Source organism: Schistocerca serialis, chromosome 2, assembly GCF_023864345.2.
Source record: "Schistocerca serialis cubense isolate TAMUIC-IGC-003099 chromosome 2, iqSchSeri2.2, whole genome shotgun sequence".
Classification (NCBI taxonomy): domain Eukaryota; kingdom Metazoa; phylum Arthropoda; class Insecta; order Orthoptera; family Acrididae; genus Schistocerca; species Schistocerca serialis.
The window spans coordinates 853,164,873-853,187,220 of record NC_064639.1 but is presented as its reverse complement, the minus strand read 5'-3'; the positions used below and the strand labels follow the sequence as shown (position 1 = coordinate 853,187,220).

Here is a 22,348-nt window from a genome sequence, read left to right as displayed (position 1 = left end):
AAGAAAAAAATAGAAGTTGAAGATCTTTGTAATACGTGCGTAATATTAGTGTATTATTTGGGTCCATTAATTAACAGTCCACTGATATTTGAAGTACATTTGTGTAAGGTATCAGAAATTTCCACTACAATGGAAACTCTTTTTGTTCTTGTGTTCTAACCGCATGTTGAAATTTTGTTGGCTGACGAAGTGTGTTTACTATTTCAATAAACAGTCAAAAATATCAACCCATTTTTCTGTGCGTTGTTACATTTCTAGGACTACTGACACAGTCATGAAAATCATTGAATTTTGAGCAAGCACTATTAAAGGATTTCGTTCTCGGTAGTTCTATAGTGGTAGTTCTCCTTTAACCAGAGTGTAATCTGCTGAAGAAGTCTGGTGTACGAGCAGTTATCTCTGCTTAAATTTGCAGTGTGCCAGTGTCGCAAGATGTCAACACAGTCGTCAAAACATTAATGGCCTTGAAACGTTTGTCAAGTTTGACGTTATTTTATGCGTTTGCCACTCACAGCTGTCAGAGTGTATTTGTTTGAGGTGTATTATATCGTTCGTTGGACATGTCATCAGTACTCGAAAATGCCTATTTGCGGCATAGGCTGAGACAAATGGATCAGCTGTATCCGGAACCTTCAACATTTGGGCACTGTGACTGCACATCATATTCTTACTTTGCTCTCTCTTTAGTCCTGTTTGTGATGGGGGCCGTAATAACCGTGCTTGCTCTCGGAGACGCCGACGGGTACCTATTTTCTAACTTAGGTCACATGTGGCTCGTCGGGCCAATTTTTATTTGCTCTGGACTCATGATTGCAGTGAAAAGTATTTTATATCTCAGAAGAAAAAGTGTCATCCAGATGTTACTGCGGCAGCGAGCGCTGTTAAGGGTATGTTCTATTTCTGTGTGTTGAGGTTTTGCAGATTCGCACCAGTAATAAAATAAAGTTTTCAGCCTGTCGACGATTTATGTTCCTGAAGTCTGATGTGTTAATATGAACAAATTCTGCAGTCCTGGTTCTTTATTTGAGAGAAACATCTTAGAAATAGTGTTATTGACTTTGAAGGGTTGATTTTTTTGAATTGTGATTAACGAAAGTTTTGGCAATCTCACCGTTAGTTTCTTAATTCGTACTTAGGAGGAGGAGGTGAAATACAAGGGAGCTAATATGTGCAAGTGTTCAAGATAGGTGACAACACAGTATTAAATGCTATTTTCAACTTTTCGTGAAAGAATTCATATTGATCATCACTACAATTCCATAGCAGTATGTACATACTGAAAATTTTATATTACGGCACAGATCACTGTTTTCATAAAAAAATCTTTTTGTCATAACATATTCATTAGCTTTGTTAGCTCTCAACTGAACTATCACCTTGCAACATAACGTGGACCTCAGGCTATGTTAGACATCCATCTCATCACCACAACTGTCATTTGAAAAAAGTCTAAAACAGAATTGCATCTTCAATACACAAATCATCTCCACTAGACCAATGTAGGTCTAGCACACAATATCATCTACAGTACCGTCCAGAATACTTAAATGACATGTTGTTAGAGAACACACTAGCTATTAAATCTAGAGTGCAGAAACAAAAACATTACAGATGGCAGGTGCATAACATTGCAATCACTCTTAAAATAATATGCCAGTGGCTCACAACATGTCATGGCTACCATGCAGCTCCCCAAGTATAGTCAGAGATCACAGTATGTATGTGTGTATGTATGTATGTACATAAGTTTATGTATGGGTATTGATGGAACCCTATTTCCCTGATACTTCTTTTATTTGGGAACTCTTCATATCAGTGTTTGTTACCATTATGGGTCCTGGCATTGTAGGTCACAAACACAGCCTTTCTGGGGCCCCTCTGTGAGGATTGGACTTCATCCACAGAAAGAAAGGTAGTTGTGTTGGGTAGTAGTAGTAGGTAGTAGTAGTAGTAGTTAAATGTTGACTTGTGATAACTCAGTGTCTTAGACGGGGCATCTGAAATTATGTTGAATACTTCATTTTACCCTTAGTGATATAATGGTTGTTTAGTACCATCCTTGGGTCGACAGAAGCGTCCAATCCCAAGCGTCGGCTTTGACCCAGTATGGTACTTCAAAGGCTTGATTTTAGGCATTGAAGAGACTTCATGTTGCTACCATTTATCTGCTTCCAGATGGCCCTCAGTCTCCTGTCAAAAGTGCCTATAAAAGATAGGTTTCCTCCTGTCAGTGGTTTTCGTAATTCAAGAGGTGAAGTCATTTTCCTGTCATATATAGCACTTTTCTCTGTGCTCCCATACACACAAGCAGATTTTGTAGTGATCAGCACATAGAACATGTCCTTAAGGATTAATACTGAAAAATGGTTCACTTTTAATTGTAACTCTATGTACATCCTCAGTGGGAAATCTGGAACTGTTTGATTCCTTACTATGCTGTCTGTCAGACAGCAGCAAACAGTTAATAATCTTTGAGGACTTCAGTATAGATTTTCTAAAGTATTCTGCCCAGAAAAATGACCTAGAAACCTTATTTTCACCCTACAATTTGATCTCTTAAATTAACTTCCCAACATTGGTGGTTAAAGGCAATAGAACCCTAATTGACAGTGTTTTCATTGTCGAAACTCAGGGCAAGAAAATAACTGTTTACACTGTAACAAATGCTTCCACTGATCGTGATGCACAGTTAGTTAGCATAAATAAGATAGGGCCTTACAGTATGGATACTCCTCAGTGGAAATCAGTTGGAATAATTAAAGACTCCAGGACAAATGTGTCTGAGCACACTTCACAAGGACGACCTGAGATGAAATTTATAATGAACTAAATGCTAACATAAACTCTAATCTGTTCCACGATAAATTCATATTATTATTTGAACAGCTGTCTGCATAAGCTAATCAGAAAAGGAATTGTACAACTATGTAAACAACCATGGATCATTAGGGGGATTGAAGTATCTTGTGAAAGAAAAGAGAAATGTATCTGTTGTTAAGAACAAGTGGAGGGAACAAACATAAAAACAGTAAGAAGGTGTACTGAACTGTGGGGAAAAAAAAAAAAAAATAGAAACATAATGGTTCAGGTCAAGATGAATGGTCCAGAAACAAGAAGTGCAATATAGAGAAGCCAGGAAGAGAAATGGGGCCATGGTGAAATAGTTAGTGTTGGACTGTCAAGCGAGTGAACTGTGTTCAAAGCTTCCAAGTGCCATATATGTGTCTGTGTTGTGGTGTAACGTGTGCTTGCAGCAGTGTGGTATATGGGAGGGACCTATGACGACAGTTGATTCTGCATGACTACTCTTATTAGCAGCCAAAAGAAAGTGACTTTTGAATAGGAACCACAAGCATTTGATGACAAGGCAACAAGTCATCCAAATCTTCCATAGGAAAACGCATTTGATGTTTCATGTATGACATTAGCGACAGTATGTGTCTCATATGATAGGAATCTCTTATTGACGGAACTTGTTTGTATGACTCATAAGCGAGTGAGATATGCCTCCTTGCCCAATGTAGGTGGTGGCTATGAAGTCTTTTGTGATGTATTTCTTGAATAAAAATCTCTCGGTGTACATGCCACGTCAATTCAGGATAAAACTCCAAGCTTTCGACCACTACCTCCATGGTCGTCGTCAGGGCTAAAACTGACTGTCGTAAACTAGCGAGGCTCCCACTTTTTATATGCAAAGGACAGCTTCTGATTGGTTGGAGTACGCCTTAGCAACGGCGATATGGCACGTAGTGAAGTGGTGCCCTCTGCTTCCATAGATGTAGTTTCTATCCAGCATTGCTTGCAGCGTCATCCCTTGAATCAGGAGGTCAAGTGCGGGAAGTTATCGTCTGCGATTTTTCTTTATCCAGTGCACTCTTCCAGGTGTTGCTAAGTGCATAGACGTTGTCTCTGTTAAAGTTATTATCGCTAAGTCTAATTTTAATTCTTCCCAGATCACACAACTCCCAGTAATTCGATGCGTGGGCTATTACACTGGTTTCTTCAAATAAAGATTTTATGCTTGTTAAGCAGGCTATGCTCAGCCACCGCTGATTTTTCCAAATACCTGTATTTCAGGTGGCGCTGGTGCTCGGTGCAACGGTCGGCAACAGTTCTTACCGACTGGCCCATGTTATTCTTGCCGCATTCACAAGGAATACTATAAATTCCCAGCACCCTTAAGCCAGGACTATCTTTCACTGGTCTCAACATTTCCTTAATTTTCCTAGGTGGGCGGAAAACTGGTTTAATTCCTTGCCTCTTTAGGACTCTGCCTATCTTGCTTGTTGTAGCACTGCAAAATGGAAGCCGCGCTATGTGTTGGTCCTCTTCTTGTTTATGGACGGCATCGTGTCTTACTTTCTTGGACAATACTGATTTAATTTCACCGGCAGAGTAACTATTCCTCTTGAAAACAGTCGTCAAATGGTTAATCTCGGGACTGAGGTGGTCCTTGTCGGATCCGGGAAGCTGTCGAAACTAGACTTAGTGATAATAACTTTAACAGAGACAACGTCTATGCACTTAGCAACACCTGGAAGAGTGCAGTGGATAAAGAAAAATTGCAGAGGATAACTTCCCGCACTTTACCTCCTGATTCAAGGGATGGCACTGCAAGCAATGCTGGATAGAAACTACATCTATGGAAGCAGAGGGCACCACTTCACTATGTGCCATATCACCGTTGCTATGACGTACTCCAACCAATCAGAAGCCGGCCTTTGCATATAAAAAGTGGGAGCCTCGCTAGTTTACAACAGGCAGTTTTAGCTCTGACGACGGCCATGGAGGTAGTGGTCGACCAGACCAGAATCCTTTATAGCAGCAAACATCAGCTTAGCATTTTGATGGGTCTCACATACACAAACATTGGGTGTACCCCTTGCACTTACAGGCACAACCCATTTTGGCCGAAGACTGAAAAATGATGATAAACCTACTTTGGTATTGGGATACTTTTCCTTGAATTCTACATATAGTTCTGATATGTTGCATAGCAACAGTCTGTACATGTACATTTCCCATTTTCACCATTACATAGTCTTTTTTTTCCAGGCATTATTCGGCTGTAGTCATTATTTTCATAAAACTCTGACACTAGCACCTTTATTTCTGAACTCGTTTGCTTACCCTGAGCCAGTTGTGGAAGCACTCCTTGGGTTGCTTTTATTTTCCTAGCTTGCTTTACCATATATGTAGAAACATTGAATTCCTTTGCAGTTTAGTCAATAGACCAGCTGGAAGGTGCAAGGGTAAGAATAGCTACTTTTTTCTGCCGTGTGGATACGGCACATTTTTCTTTCAAATCATGCACAATTTTGTCCAAATCAGAGCATTTATGGCATGATTTCTGTTCCGTTGGAGCAGATAGTTCTTCCTCTTCTACCATTAGTGTGTCAGCTATTTTGTGTTTTAATTCCATTTGAGCTTCTTGTAGTTTTCTTCTACCATAGCTGGGCCTGTCTCTTTTCCCAACTTCATGGGAGACAAACCAAGAGCAGTCCCTGAAGTATTTAGTTGCTCATCCACTGTGGTGGTAGGTGGCTGATACTCTTCGTCACTGTCATGTAAATTATCAGAATATTCTTAATTTTTTAGCAGTGTAACACACCTGGAACATAACTTTTGTCCTAGTTTCATGTTAAGTCCCATGCACTGATTCACTTCCAACACTGATTTTATATCAATTTCTCTGAGGCTACACTTCACTGTCTTCTTATGAATCCGAAATGGATCAAAACAACTTCTTTGTAGGAAAGAATACTTATCCAGAAACACTTTCATATGATGATAACAAACACTAAAGTTTCCTGGAACTGTACTTCTTGTGCCCACATGTTGTATCCAGGATCTCCATAGCAACAAATCTTGGTCTGATTCATCCAGATCATACAGTACAAAGCGAATGCCACATTTTGTTCCATATGTTGTTTTATGACATTCAGATACTGCAACTTGTTTGAACAAAAGCACCACTAGTACACTCTTCTGCCTCCATACTGACTTTCCACAACAGTACTGACCAGTCAGAAGTAGAACCTTAAAAACATGAGTAACCTGTAATTGTTGCTTGTTTCCTTTATTGTTCCTGCCTAACAATGACTCATTCTGTCCCTGAAAACTACCATTGTTTAACTTTCTTTTGCCTAATGGTTCCCAACAATTGCTGCAGCTTTATCTGAAACAAGCTGTCTGCATCATCACTATTACTTGCTAAATCATGTTAAAGAAACGTAACCAAATATAATTGTCAACTTTTATTGCACACAAATGCCTTGCAATAACAAGTTGAAATTTTGCCACATATTATATTATGGTCTACTTATGCGGTGTTTGAAATTTGGCTTGGATATCACTTGTCACTTTTGTGCTACCACGCTTAGAAAATCCATGTTTTTCAGGTAATTTTTCAAATTTTTGTATTTTCGTGTGTATGTAACTCTATTTGTGTGACTGATATGGGCAAGATGAGTTCTGTGTGTGTTTAGGCCACATTAAGCTTACCACAAAAAATTTATACCCTTTTTGAGTGAATTATATTTGGCATAGAGGGCACCTACAATATGTACCTTTTAACATATTACATTTTTTTAATCACATTTTGGAATTTTTTATTTTCCCTCAGAAAAATGTTGTTGGTGTTTGGATTCATAGAATGTCTTCTCTAAGTGGATGTTACTGGGTTGTAAAAATTTCACTGGACTTTGCGGTATAGTTCCAAAGTTATTAAGACCTGAAGTTGGGTCTGAAGATAGAGTGCCAGATGCGGGTTGCTATTTCTGGGTAATGCCACCTTCTTTCACAAGTCATAATTCTGGAACTAATTGACAGGGGAACTTAAAATTTTGTACATGAGTGTTCCACACTTGGTAGCATTGGTGTGCTAAATTTCAGCCAAATCTGAGACTATCAGCTGGAACATTTTCTCAAATTGGTTGAATTGACATGGAATGACCCAAAAGTTATACTTGGTAAATTAGCCAATACTGTTTTGGAAACCATTGTAGCCAGAAATTATGTCCTCGCATGAACACCACCCATACCAGCCTGCTTATGCAACTGGAGAACAGCCCCCCCCCCCCATCCCCCCCATCCGTCACTGGTCTTGCTGAAGAGGAGAACAACCCCCCCCTGAGATGTCTTCCTCCTGTATTTTAAGTGACTCTCACACAAATAACAGTTAATGGGAGAAAGGGGTAGAAGTACTGCACCATAGAAAGATCCAGGCATTCTGATACCCAGCTATGTGGCCCATCAAATTGTAACAAAAATTAAAATCCATCAAAGAGAAAGAAAAAAAATTATATAAATGAAATACACATTTTGTTGTGTCATTTGACCTTGTTCCCTATATTAGAATAGTATGGGTATCACACCAGTCCTGTGGGAAACTACGGAAGAAACAGTGATACAACCGAACTGGCTTTCACTTTTATTGCCCCAACTCCCCTCCCCTCTTTTAGCACTAATACAATGTAATTGTAATAAATATTCCTGCTATATAGCTGAACTCACTGGTGTTCCTCTTCTTCACCTTGTGTGTTATACTGCAACAATCATGGTTATTGGAAGATCACCTCTTATAATCAAAAGCTACCAATTACCACTATTGTGGGACCAAATGTATCGTCGGCCTTGTACGTTCATAACTTCTGTTTATTCTGTAGTTCTATGACACGACACTCAGCAGATCATCATCTGCAACTGCCCATGTGTAAGACATGGTATGTGTGCAAAATCATGGTTACTGTTTTTGTCCTACAAAATCCTATGCTATGCCCTTAAGCAGAATGTATCCCACCCACACACATCCAGAATTATATCTGGATAACCTACGGCTGGAAATTCTGTACGACTTTTGCTTTGTAAGACTGTAGTTTGAAAACAGACTGACATGGTTACTACACATAAAGCAGCTCAAGACAACTTGTATATCAATATCAGATTCCATTAGCTTTCTTGGAAAGATATCTTGGAGAGCAGATTAACAGTTTCAAGTAAAAGATTACAAGTCGCTTATTTTAACTCAATCCGCCAATGGATGTGTCCCATATGGGTCAGTAGCAGCTTCCATTTTAGGCCTGCTGGGCTCCATGCAGCACAATGGAGTCCACCTTGCAACTGGAGCTTTCTGCACAAGCCATGTTGAAGACTTTCAGAAGCAGGCATTCCACCAATGAAGGTATGCCTTCAAGAACAGTGGACTAATTATGAGGTTAATCCCAAAACTAAGGTGTGCAAAGTACTGGGGCCACAGGAAAACAGTTTGTGTGGCAGTTGGCCACACTGTTTTTTCCTTGTTTCTTCACTCTCTGCAGAAACCACTGCAGATCCACTGGAGCTTTCAGTCTTGGCTTGGCAGCCAAATGTAATGGAAATCTTGTTGCTTGTCCTTTGAGATCAGCGGATCAGTCCTGATGAGCTCTGAAATCTCTGCAATGTTGTTCCTGAGGTTTCTCGAAGCACCATTCACTGGACTTTCAACTGAAGTGTCAAAATTTCAGACGGGTCCAAATAAAGCTGACAGTAGATTACAAATGGCAACACCTTGAAACTTCTGGCAGTTTCTTCAATGCTAAGCAGATTGCTAAGTCACGGTTGATGAAACCTGAGATTTCCACTTTGCACATGGGACCAAACAACAGTCATGTGAGTGGTGCCATTCTGATTCACTCGTGCCGCAAAAATCCAAAAGAACACAGTCTGCCAGTAAAGTCATGGCAGCTGAACTTATGGATCGAAAGGTTATATTGTTGGTTGACTTTGTTTCCTGGGGCAACAATAAATGCCAACAGGTATCGTCAGGTGCTAAAAAAAAAAAAGGTCCATATGGACAATTGAGAACCAAAGAAGAGGAATGCTGGCCAAGGGCATAAGCCTTCTCTTCAGCAATGCTCGCCCCCACATCACCAATCAAACTGTGAACCTTCTGCAACAATTTCGATGGGGCACCATGAACGATCCACAATATAGTCTGGACTTAGCACACAATGACTACCACTTGTTTCCTTGTTTCCCAAGTTGAAAGAACTCTTGGCTGGAAGGCACTTCAGTGATGACGACAATTGAAAAATGAGGTCCAGTGCTTCTTCAATAGCATGGTGTCGGGATGCTACGATAAGGGCATACAAAAACTGTTATAGCATTTACAAAAGTGCATCGATCGAAATGGCAATTTTGTGGAAAAATAGAAAAATGTTCAATCTTCAAAACTATATGAAATTTATTGTAAATAAACGTTTCTCTATTTTTTTTTTTTTTAAAATAGAGACCTTATTTTTGGGATCATCCCATATGTGCTTGAGACTGGTTGTAGGCTAGTTATCTTACATACTTTTCCAGAATCCTGACATCTGCCAGCTTATGAATCATTTGAAAACACTGAGAACAGTTCTGATTGGACTAGAAAAAAATGCATTAATAGTTCTACTTCTGCATGACCACACGCCTGCCTACCTCACAGTCACAACTTCTCCTTTTCTGTGTTCTCCAGCCCACTGTACGAATGTGCCTCAGAAATGTCGCCAAGGATCACACAGACGCTATTATTCACTGTAGGTTATATTTGCTCCTCTGTGGACATACAGTGTTGAGTCCAATACATACTGATGACTACAAGTACAATGAGCAATTGGCTGTACCTTTTATTGAATGAAATTTGTACGAACAATGCTCAAGGTTAAATCTAACTTTGGCTCAGAAGGGGGTAAATTATGCTGCCACAAAAGTCTTTGATCACTTACCTAATAGCATCAAAAGCCTGACAGATAGCCATATAGCATTTAAAAGGAAATTAAAAGAATTTCTTAATGGCAACTCCTTCTAATCATTAGATGAATTTTTGGATATAGTAAGTGGGTAATTTCCCAACCCTCACAAAAAAAAAAAAATATTGAGTGTCATGTAATATTTTGTGTAATGTAACATCTTGTATAGACACCTTTTATTAACCTGACACGTTCCACATCATTACGAAGTTTTGTATTCATGATCTATGGAACAAGTACTAATCTAATCTAATCTCTTGCAACCCTTTATGTGCAGTATCTACATTGTAGATGTAGTAGCAATATGGATAACTCTCACACATTTAAAACCTCAACCGACCAACAATATGCTGTTGTGTAATTATTCCCTCAGTAGTTGTAAGATGATTGATAATTACTCTCCAATTCATCCAATTAGTCTTACCCATTCATGAACTTTTATATGACCTCCACAATAGACATGCCACCATGGTTTTTGTCTGGACATTGAGCCTCATAAGCGTCATGGAAAATAAGGAAGCCTCAACAGGGACCTGCTACCACCACTGTTTATGGAAGCTTAAGAGTGGATGCTTCTCAGACACCATATCTTACAAAAATGTGAAGACTAGTGGGTGACCAGCATGTGACCAATCTTCATACTATCTTCCTATACTTGAAATCAATCTGTATCACCCATCCTATGTTGAATGACTTTTTCATTTTTTAATATGACGCACACTAGTGCATGTACAAGGGGTGAGGGCACATTTTACATCACAATTTGTGTCCCAGGGGAGCCTGGGTGCCCTACCCTGCATGCTTCGTGATGCTCTACCTTTATGTGGAGAGGTCCCTCGTATTCCTTTACCATAACTCTTAGTTCATTGTATTTTAGAAGTAATATCATGTGGCACAGTCATTGAACTGCCTCTATCCTATATTACGTGTAAGAATTTACTGCTTGATCGCTGATTATAAGGATTTGTTAGTTGTAAGGCTATTGAGCCCATATTACCTTCTTTTATCATCCTCATTGATCTATCAAGCTATGCAATCTTTGCAACATGTTGGGCAGTTTCCCCCAGAGAAAATAATAATGTCATCTAAATAGCCAGACATTCCCCGAGCTTAGAGTCCTCATGACTCACTATCTAGCAGACAATGGAATCACTCTGGGGCATTTTTTAATCCAAAGGCCATGTTGCAACATTGATCCTTGGTAGTAAAATACTTGCATCATCCAATGTTGTTCAGGCTGTCTGTAATATTTGGTAATGGAGATACATCAAATACTGTAAATTAATTCAGCTACCTATAGTCACATCAGAAATGATACACTTGTCCCCATAGACTCATTTCTTAAGTATGAGCACTGTTGGTGCTTCCCTCAGACTCACTCGTTCCTCTATAATTCTGTCTTAGAACTACTGGTTTACCAGTACCTCCACTATGGGTTTAAAGAAATATGGAATGTGATAAGGTTTTCTGTACATCAGTTGCAAGTTCCTGGTGGGAACCCAGTGCTGGGTAGCAAATGTTGCTGGAAGTGTTACATCAAGACTGAATAATTTGGCATCCGCTTCAAGAAGCACAGCCATTTTTTCCATCTATCTTTTGGCAAAATGCCACTTTTCCTCATAGTGCAATTTTGTCAACATCTTTCCTTGGCTGTGGCCCATGTAAACTTTTGTCATTTTCCAAGTCTTCTTCAGCTAATTCTTCAAGCTTGCAGTCAGTGTTCTCCAAGTTAATTTAGCCTCAGCTTATCTGAGATTATCCAGCCTGACAAGAATTATGCAATGCCCATCATGCCTGTGAACATACGATGGAGTACTGCATACCAAGAGGTACACCATGTTCACTTCATCACTATCTGCCAGTGGCTTCTTAGTGGACAATACATCCATTGACAACATGGCCCGGACATCTAGTGATATTTCTTTTTTGTTCATTTTGGAAATATATCACGGAAGTTGAGCTTAAGGGAGTATTACCACGTCTTATCAGTTCCATTAAGGGCTTTATCATCATCTCATGTTAATTTGGCATCATCGGTGGTGGTTGTGACTGTAATTGTAAGCTCCATGAAGAACAAAACCCCACTGAGCTCTACAGTATTCCACTTCAAGTCAACAGACACGCTTACATTACTTCAACTAGTCTGCTGAAAGTATAGTAAGATGGACATACAGGGTGTTGCAAAAATGTACGGCCAAACTTTCAGGAAACATTCCTCACACACAAATAAAGAAAAGATATTATGTGGACATGTGTCCGGAAACGCTTAATTTTTATGTTAGAGCTCATTTTAGTTTCGTCAGTATGTACTGTACTTCCTCGATTCACCGCCAGTTGGCCCAATTGAAGGAAGGTAATGTTGACTTTGGCGCTTGTGTTGACATGCGATTCATTGCTCTACAGTACGTAGCATCAACAGGTTAGTGTTAATCACGAACGTGGTTTTGCAGTCAGTGCAATGTTTACAAATGCGGAGTTGGCAGATGCCCATTTGATGTATGGATTAGCACGGGGCAATAGCCGTGGTGCGGTATGCTTGTATTGAGACAGATTTCCAGAACGAAGGTGTCCCAACAGGAAGACGTTCGAAGCAATTGATCGGCATCTTACGGAGCACGGAACATTTCAGCCTATGACTCGCGACTGGGGAACACCTAGAACGACGAGGACACCTGCAATGGACGAGACAATTCTTCGTGCAGTTGACGATAACCCTAATGTCAGCGTCAGAGAAGTTGCTGCTGTACAAGGTAACGTTGACCACGTCACTGTATGGAGAGTGCTACGGGACAAGCAGTTGTTTCCGTACCATGTACAGCGTGTGCAGGCACTATCAGCAGCTGATTGGCCTCCACAGGTACACTTCTGCGAATGGTTCATCCAACAATGTGTCAATCCTCATTTCAGTGCAAATGTTCTCTTTACAGATGAGGCTTCACTCCAACGTGATCAAATTGTAAATTTTCACAATCAACATGTGTGGGCTGACGAGAATCCGCACGCAACACAGATTTTCTGTGAATGTTTGGACAGGCATTGTTGGTGATGTCTTGATTGGGCCCCATGTTCTTCCACCTACACTCAATGGAGCACGTTATCATGATTTCATACGGGATACTCTACCTGTGCTGCTAGAACATGTGCCTTTACAAGTACGACACAACATGTGGTTCATGCACGATGGAGCTCCTGCACATTTCAGTCTCAACAACAGATTCGGTGACCGATGGATTGGTAGAGGCGGACCAATTCCATGGCCTCCACACTCTCCTGACCTCAACCCTCTTGACTTTCATTTATGGGGGCATTTGAAAGCTCTTGTCTACGCAACCCCGGTACCAAATGTAGAAACTCTTCGTGCTCGTATTGTGGACGGCTGTGATACAATACGCCATTGTCCAGGGCTGCATCAGCGCATCAGGGATTCCATGCGACGGAGGGTGGATGCATGTATCCTCGCTAACGGAGGACATTTTGAACATTTCTTGTAACAAAGTGTTTGAAATCACGCTGGTACGTTCTGTTGCTGTGTGTTTCCATTACATGATTAATGTGATTTGAAGAGAAGTAATAAAATGAGCTCTAACATGGAAAGTAAGCGTTTCCGGACACATGTCCACATAACATATTTTCTTTCTTTGTGTGTGAGGAATGTTTCCTGAAAGTTTGGCCGTACCTTTTTGTAACACCCTATATATTGTCTGACACGAAGAACATGCAGTGTTTTTCTTATGTAAGGGACTAGGTGGAATTTGTCATCATCAGGAGATTTTTGCAATAACACAGCTCTCAGGCCTTCTTTCCTTTAATCTCCGTGTAGTGCACTTATGTACTTTTGGTTGTAAATTTTTAAATTTCTACAGCCAGCTTTATCAGATGTAAGCAGTATGAGGTAAACATTCTAAAGTATCCCAGGAAACTCCATATTGCTGCAATAGTTTTTGATTCAGAAGAGTTTAGAACATATCACATTTGTCCACACTGTGTAACAAGTCCAAGAAAATCAGCAGTTTTCATCAAGAACTGGAATTTTGCAAAATTAATTCCTAATCTGTGTTGTGCTGCAGTTTTCAGTGTTGTTGAAGTGCCTCATCCTAATTCTTTGCTTGTATATATAGAATGTCCCAGGAGGAATAGACAGTATTCAGGGACATGATAGGAATGATCATTCGATGCAATAAAGTGTAGTAAACATGAGCCTTAAACTGCACACCTAAAGAGCTTTGAGGAAGTCTTCATCTTTGATACTGTGAAAAAAAGTCTCTTCTTCTGCAAGCTCTTTGTTTTTTATTTATTTTTTATTGTACATGTCTAGTTCTGTAGGACCAAATTGATGAGCAAATCTCCAAGGTCATGGAACATGTCATTACATGAAATTACAACATAAAAGTAATAACTGATAAAATAAAATGTTTATGAAACCAAAAAAAGACAAGCCATAAGTTTGTCTGTCTCGTGGGCCCCTACCACCACGGCACAGCGCGTCCCCAGGTTGCGGATAGGGGATACGGCCTTCAGATATGAAGGGTAGCTGCGAATACAAAAAATAAGCAGTCGCGGACAGCCGGTGGGGAGCAGGCGATGGCGTGATGAACCATCCCTGTTGCTTCTTCTCTTACTATCAAATCTATTCATCAAGAATCAGCAACATTAATGGGAATAGGTCCCTTTGAAGTAAAATATTCCGAAGGTAAACTAGGTTCCCATTCGGATCTCCGGGCGGAACCTACTTTGAAGAGATTCAGGCCGAAAGGAACTTTCAGGTTGGGAACATGGAATGTTAAAAGTTTGAACAGGCCAGGAATGTTCCAGACATAATTAGACGAATTAAACAGATACGATGTAGACATTATAGCTATTCAAGAAACTCGATGGCAGGGGGAGGGTAGCATAAAGAGGGGTAACTATACATTTTTCTATGGAGGTGCAGAAGCTCACAGTTTCGAAACAGGTTTCGCAGTACAGAGAAAAGTGCTTCATGCAATCAGAGATATAAGGTTCATTAGTGACCGACTATCAGTTATAGTGTTGTCCGGCAGGTGGAATAGACTGTTGTTGTTGTGGTCTTCAGTCCTGAGACTGGTTTGATGCAGTTCTCCATGCTACTCTATCCTGTGCAAGCTTCTTCATCTCCCAGTACCTACTGCAATCTACGTCCTTCTGAATCTGCTTAGTGTATTCATCTCTTGGTCTCCCTCTACGATTTTTACCCTCCACGCTGCCCTCCAATACTAAATTGGTGATCCCTTGATGCCTCAGAACATGTCCTATCAACCGATCCCGTCTTTTGGTCAAGTTGTGCCACAAACTTCTCTTCTCCCCAATCCTATTCAATACTTCCTCATTAGTTATGTGATCTACCCATCTAATCTTCAGCATTCTTCTGTAGCACATAGACTAGTAGTAATTAATGTACACGCACCAACTGAGGACACTGAAGAGGTTGTTAAAGATGGCTTTTATGAAGAACTATATCAACTATGAGACGAGTACTCCTCGTATGATACAAAATTAATCATAGGTGATTTTAATGCGAAGATAGGGAAGGAGGAAGCATTCCGGCCTACAATTGGGAAAGAAAGTTTGCATAACATTTCGAATGATAATGGCACAAGGGTGGTTAATTTTGCTGTTTTAAAAGACATGATTGTTGAGCACATATTTCAAAAGGAAGGACATTCATAAAGCAACTTGGGTCTCTCCGGATGGACACACCCGAAACCAAATTGATGATGTTCTTGTAGATTGAAGATGGCACACTAGTATAGAAAATGTTAGGACTTTCAGGGGAGCAGACTGCGATTCTGATCATTTTCTTGTAGTTGCCAAAGTTCACCAACGACTATCTACAGCAACATCAATGTGCCACAATGCAGAACTTCTTAGGTTCGACACTGACAAGCTAAATGATGAAAGCTTTAGAAGAAGGTACATGATAGAAATTTCAAATAGGGTTGATACTCTCAGTACACATGAAGATCAAGACGAGGATGTAAATAAACAGTGGATCACTGTGAGGAATAATATCAAAGAGGCAGCGAAGGTCACAATAGGTACAATTAAGAAGAACAGGAGGAAACCATGGTTTGATGAGGAATGCAAGAAATTGGTAGAGGAAAGGAGAAAAGCGTGATTAGATTGGGATAGAATGGGAGACAGAAAACAAGAGAAGTTCTTGAACTTGAGAAGGGAAGTTGGTCGTAGGCTACGGGCTAAGAAGAGGGATTATTTGAATAATAAAATTACAAAAATGGAAACAAACAGTAATACAAAAAAAACATTAAGGAACTTTACCTAGACATAAATGGGTCTAGGAAGGGCTTCAAGGCTAGGACAAATGCACTTCGAGGGGATGCTGGGGGAATACTGACAGACCCCAGTGCTATATTAAGTAAATGGAGGGCGTATTTTGAGCATCCATTAAATGTACATCAGGAAGCAGGAATGAGCAGGCGTACGAAATACATAAAGCAGAACCCCAGATACCTGAGCCAACTTTAAAGGAAGTAAGAGATGCAATCAACAAATTGAAAAACCATAAAGCACAAGGATCAGATTGCATAACTGCAGAATTAGTTAAAATGGGGGACAGAAATTGGTGGAAGTAGTTCACAAAGTGATAACTAAAGTATGGAACTCAGAGATGATACCTGAAGAGTGGCAGGAGTCGATTCTGATTCCAATTTTTGAGAAAGGTGACAAAATGGATTGTAGCAATTATAGAGGGATATCGCTATTACCAGTATGTTCCAAAATTTTCTCGAATATTCTGCTCAGTAGATGAAATTGTGGGGGATTACCAAGCCGGCTTTCGGAGGAACAGATCAACTATAGACCAAATATTCACCCTGCGTCAAATTTTGGAAAAGAAATGGGAATACAATAAACCAGTTCATAATCTTTTCATAGATTTTACAAAAGTAGATGATTCAGTATTGCAATCAGAATTGTACAGAATTCTTTTGGAACTTGGAATACCAAAGAAGTATGTTAGACTTATAGAAGCGAGTTTGAAAAACACAAAAGGTAGAGTATGCGTGGAGAAATTGGAGTCGGAAGAATTTGTAATAAAGAACGGACTTAAGCAGGGAGATGCCCTGTCTCCGCTACTTTTTAATTTAGTCCTAGAATATATTATACGAACGGCAGCAGATAATTCAGAGGGTGTGGAGTTAAATGGAAATATTAAGATATTAGGGTGTGCAGATGATCTAAACATCATTAGCGATAGGAAAGAATCTGTAACAGCAAATGCAAATGCGTTAATCAAGTCTAGTGAAGATGTAGGTCTAAGGATAAGTGAAGACAAAACTAAATACCTGGTTACTACTAGAATGCCAACAGCAGTAGATCAGGAAATGTTAAAAGTTGGAGACATGCAGTTTGAAAAAGTGAACACATTTAAGTATCTAGGTGTGGACATCACTTCGAGAAATGAGATTGAATCTGAACTGAAGAAGAGATTACGGGCGGGAAATGCGTGCTACTTCTCACTGAATAGATTACTTTCATCACGGATATGGTCTAGGAATTTAAAGATTAGAATATACAGAACTGTTATTCTACCAGTTATGCTGTATGGGTGTGAGACTTGGGCTCTCGTTGTGCAAAATGAAAAGCCGTTTCGAGTATTTGAAAACAAAATTTTGAGGAAAATTTTCAGAGCAAAAAGGGATGACATTAGCGGAGAGTGGCGAAAACTGCATAACAAAGAGGTTCACGAACTCTATTCAAGCCCTGACATAATCAGTATTATTAAATCACGTAGGCTGCGATGGGCGGGTCACGTAGCTCAAATGGATGAGAGTAGGGCAGCGCGCAGAGTACTGGTAGGGCACCTAGAAGGAAAACGTTCTGTGGGGAGACTGAGGCGTAGATGGGAGGACAATGTGAAGGCTGATTTGAGGAGCCTAGGTATTGAAGGTGAATGGAAGGAAATAGCCCAAGACAGGGACAGATGGCGAAAATACGTTGCTGCGGTAATGGACTCTCGAGTCCGGTATGACCAATGAGTAAGTAAATAAGTAAGTAAGTAAGTATAAGTTTATGTAGATGCAATCAACAATATAATGCAGGAATCACCTTAATTTTTCAAGGAACTCCTTGACAGAATAGTAGGAGTGACTTATGAGGAAACTCTTCAGTTTTGATTTGAAAAGCATATGGATTACTGCTAAGTTCTTTTTATTCTTGAGGTAGCTTCTTCAAAAGGGATGCAACAGTATACTGCACACCTTTCTGCACAAGAGTCAATGAAGTGCAATCCAAATGCACAAAGGATTTCTGCTCAGTATTAACTGAATGAAAGCTGCTAATTCTTGGTAATACGATGATGTTGTTAACAAGAAACGACAGATATTGAGAGGCCAATGTCAGAAAATGCAGACTAGTGAACAGAGGTTGACAAGAGGTTCGCAACTTTACACCACTTATTGACCGAACCGCCCATTTCCAAGCCAAAAATATTCTTTGAGAATGGGAAGATTTTCTCCAAAAAATAATCCCATATGTCATAAATGAATGAAAATAAGCGAAGTAGACTACTATTTGCTAATAATGCAACTTCAGTACATCTCAAAAAGAATTGTCAAACCAAATACTGCAAAATTAAATATTAAAATTCATATAATATTGTGGAGTTGACTCATCCATTCCTTTTTTTAGGTCCGCTGCTGCAACAGTCACTGAGTTACTGTATGTCCACTGTAACTTGGTGTTTTATGCCAAGAATGACTAAATTGAACATTATGTTTCAGACTTTCTTTTTATTATATCACCTAGTTTTTAACCATTTTATGTAGACTAGTGTAATAACAGATCAGTCTTCTTACATATTTCATACAATTTGCCAAGTCTGACATGCTTACTGCATGAATTTACACAAAGTTCGCATTAAGCAATTACATGCTTCATGTACAAAATTTCATAAGACACTGACGTACACCTTACTTCATCGAATAATCATAAAGTACTGACCTTCTTGTGCTTACATGGCTGCCCCTTTTGTATACAATTCCGAACAATCCTCGGTATTACCTCAAAATTAATGACTCATTTCAACAGTTGCACTAGCTCTTATAGAGCAGATACATAGATGAATTTTCAAGCATATAACATTTTAAGAGTGTACAAATGCTCAAAATATGAAGTATTAACAATATTTTTACTATTTTTATTAAGTACAAAAGATATATGGTTCGGAAAATGTTCCTACCAATGTATATGTTTCCAAGTCTCCCATTGAATGTGGCAAAATAGGTCTTTTATTTATTATTGACAAAACCCCTAAAGAACTGCCTATGTTTACATGCCACTAATAACATTTATAACATTTTTGCTAATTACATTTTAATTTTCTAATCAGTTTTGATTCTCTCAGTTGGTTTTTCCTTTAAATACCACAGATTTTAATTTAAATACTGTTTTAACACAAATCCATCTCAGTTTCAAATAAATGACTTTGACCATTGTACTCGATCATTTGTTCCAGATTTCACCTAATTACATTAATCCTAAATATTCCTACCAATTACAGTACCTATATGCTTCAATACAATTATTATTTAGTAACCAGTTTCATTGTAACGATTTTATAAGTATAGGTTTTCCCATACCACTACCCGTTTTTTTACATAATTGATTCCTGTTTATTTCAAATTGGATCGAAAAATATGTGTTTTAAATGGGTTTCAGTGGACTGTTAAATCTCACATTAAGTCTTTGAACAAGATCCTGAACGTGGGCTTTCCACGACAATTTACTACCTATCTGAAAACCTAGAAATTGTAACTGTTCAGTTTCACTAATCACATGCCCATTCTGTGAAATTAAAAAATCGAGGTTTGTTGAATTGTGTGTTAGAAACTGTAAAAACTGAATCTTGAGATTTAGTGTATTTTCTGCAAACCATGAACTGCACTATTTGAAACAGTGTCAATGTTGCACACATCCTTTACTACCAAGCTAGTGTCATCAGCAAACAGAAATATTTTAGAATCACCTGTAATGTTAGAGGGCATATAATTTATATAAATAAGGAATAGAAGTGGCATCCCCCATTTGATTATACCCCACTCAGGCCCCACATCATAGCCATTCTCAACACTGGATACGACCTGTTACTGTCTGTTGTTAAAGTAAGGGTTGAACCAATTGTGAACTACTCCCCGCATTCCATAATGGTTCAAGTTCTGGAGCAATATTTTGTGATCAACACAATCAAACACTTTAATTTAATCAAAAAAGATGCCTAGGGTTCGAAACCTTTTGTTTAATGCATCCAGTACCTCTCAGAGAAACAAGAGTATAGCATTTTCAGTTGTCAAACCACTTCTACAACCGAACTGTACATTTGACAGCAAATTATGTGAAGTAAAATGATAAATTATCCTTACATACACGGCCTTTTCAATACTTTAGCAAACACTGATGGCACAGAAATGGGTCTAAAATTGTCTACATTAACACTTTCTCCATTTTTATAAAGCGGCTTTACTACTGAGTACTTCAATCGTTTGGTAAATTAATCACACTTAAAGGAAAAATTACAAACATGGCTAAGAACAGGGCTAACATGTGCAGCGCTATACTGTAATAGTCTGCTAGGTACTCCATTATATCCATGAGAGTTGTTAGTTTTCTTTGATTTAATTATTGACTCAATCTCCCCTGTGTCAATATCACAGAGGAATATTTCAGATATCAGTCTTGGAAAGGCAATTTTCCAATTGAGCTATATGATTCCCTGTAGAAACTAAGTTTTTATTTAATTCACCAGCAATGCTCAGAAAGTGATTCTTAAATACTGTACATATATTTGACTTATCAGTAACAGAAATATTTTTACTATGAACTGACTTTATGATATTTACCTTGTGCTGCTGACCAGACACTTCCTTCACGACTGACCTTTGGTTTTAATATTGTCCTGTGAATTAGCTATCCTATCTGTGTACCACATAGTCTTTGCCTTCCTAATAACATTTTAAGCACATTACAATACTCCACTGCAGGTCTGGGGGTTAGTATAGATCTGAGGTATTCCCGCCTGTTGTAAGAGGCGACTAAAAGGAGTCTCACACTTTTCGGCCCTATGAGTAAATCCCAGTCTATGGTTTGACCTGCCATATTCAAAATTCTACAGAAGTGCGGGCCATATGGGGAAGGATGCCTTATGTGGTGCATGAGTTATCCATAGTGACCTTAAATTCGATCTCCTGAATCTCTTGTGGCTTTGCATCGCCACCTGCGATTCAACTATTTGAGCGAGGACACTTTCTGGGTTATGTCATCTTCTTCCGTTGTCTCCTGTCGTCTTTCGCCCCCATGACAATATTGGATGTCTCTGTGCCCAATATCCAGCATGGTAGCCAGTCTGTTGTGGTGGGGCTGTCATGTACCCATTTGGTGGTAGCCCCCTGACAACACAGGGATTGCACTGCTGATGCCTGATCAGTAAACTCCCCATGTATGCCCTGTCTTCCTGGTTCATCAGGACTCCCAGCAATGGCCATCATGCCTGTTGGTCATTGGTGTGGCTGGGTGGCACCCGTGGGGAGAGCCCCTGATCGGAGTGGGTGCCATCAGGAAGGATGACCCACAATGAAGCGGACTAAGTCATCTCTTGCTGGTGACCATACGTTACCAGCAGCCTATAAGTAGGGCGAGATCGAATACAGTGCCGACAGTTATGATCCTATATCATTTCCCTCCCTCATTATACCATGGGAGGAATGTAGGGCTATAGAATGGAGAGAGCTATATTCACCTCAGTTTTTAGTCTGTAGCAGAACTAATGGGGACCCCTTTCTACCTACGGAGCCTCAGTTTTTCATTGAGCACCTTGAGGGATTTACTGCTATGACGTTAAACCATACGTCCCTCTCCCTATGCAGTGCTTTAAGTGCTGGAAGTTCTGGCACAGGTCTTCCCGGTGCACTTCCAGCGCCACATGTCAGGACTGCGGACATCCACTGCATCCAGACACTCCCTGTGCACCTCCTCCCACTTGCATCAGCTGTGGAGAGCACCACTACCCCTGCTCGCCAGACTGCTCAGTACTCCAAAAGGAGCAGAAAATCATGGAGTAAAAGACCCTGGACCGGTTGACATGTAGAGAGGCTAAACGTAAATTTGAAAGATTATACCCCATTTGGTTGACGTCGACATATACTACTGCTACGTCACCATTGCTGTCCCAAGTGCCAGTGGTTCCTCACTCTGTGCCATGAACAGTGGACCCTCTGGGCCACCAGAATACATCTGCCCCCTTGGTGGTAGGGGGCAAATCTTCCTCCGTTTCACCCAAAGCACCTACTTCATGACCAAGCTGCCCCCCCCCCCCCCCAAATGCAGTGGACATCAGTCCCTTCCCCCCTGCCCCGGAGAAGCAACAGCCTCTTTCGGCTCCTCTTGTGTGGAGGGGGTCCCTTGGAGCCCTCTCTCCCAAGTTTTCCACTAATGCCACGGCAGACACTTGCCAGTGGCTCAAGGAGCCAAAAGCTGCTGGATGAAGAGCTTCAGTCTTCCTCTGTGCCTGAAGCTGCTTTGGAGAAATCTTCCCAGCAAGCCCCTAAAGAGAA

The 22,348-nt window shown here is 40.0% G+C and overlaps 1 protein-coding gene across 4 annotated transcripts in view; it reads left to right on the top strand.

Moving 5' to 3' along the window:
• The first annotated feature begins 432 nt into the window (after positions 1 to 432).
• Positions 433 to 22,348, top strand: part of LOC126458145 (uncharacterized) — an 85,969-nt gene continuing 64,053 nt past the window's right edge. For all 4 annotated transcript variants that reach the window (XM_050094999.1, XM_050095000.1, XM_050094998.1 and 1 more), the window contains exon 1: positions 433 to 887. In XM_050094999.1, coding sequence (XP_049950956.1) covers positions 561 to 887 — 327 coding nt within the window. In that variant the 5' untranslated portion in view covers positions 433 to 560. The remainder of the gene's footprint in view (positions 888 to 22,348) is intronic.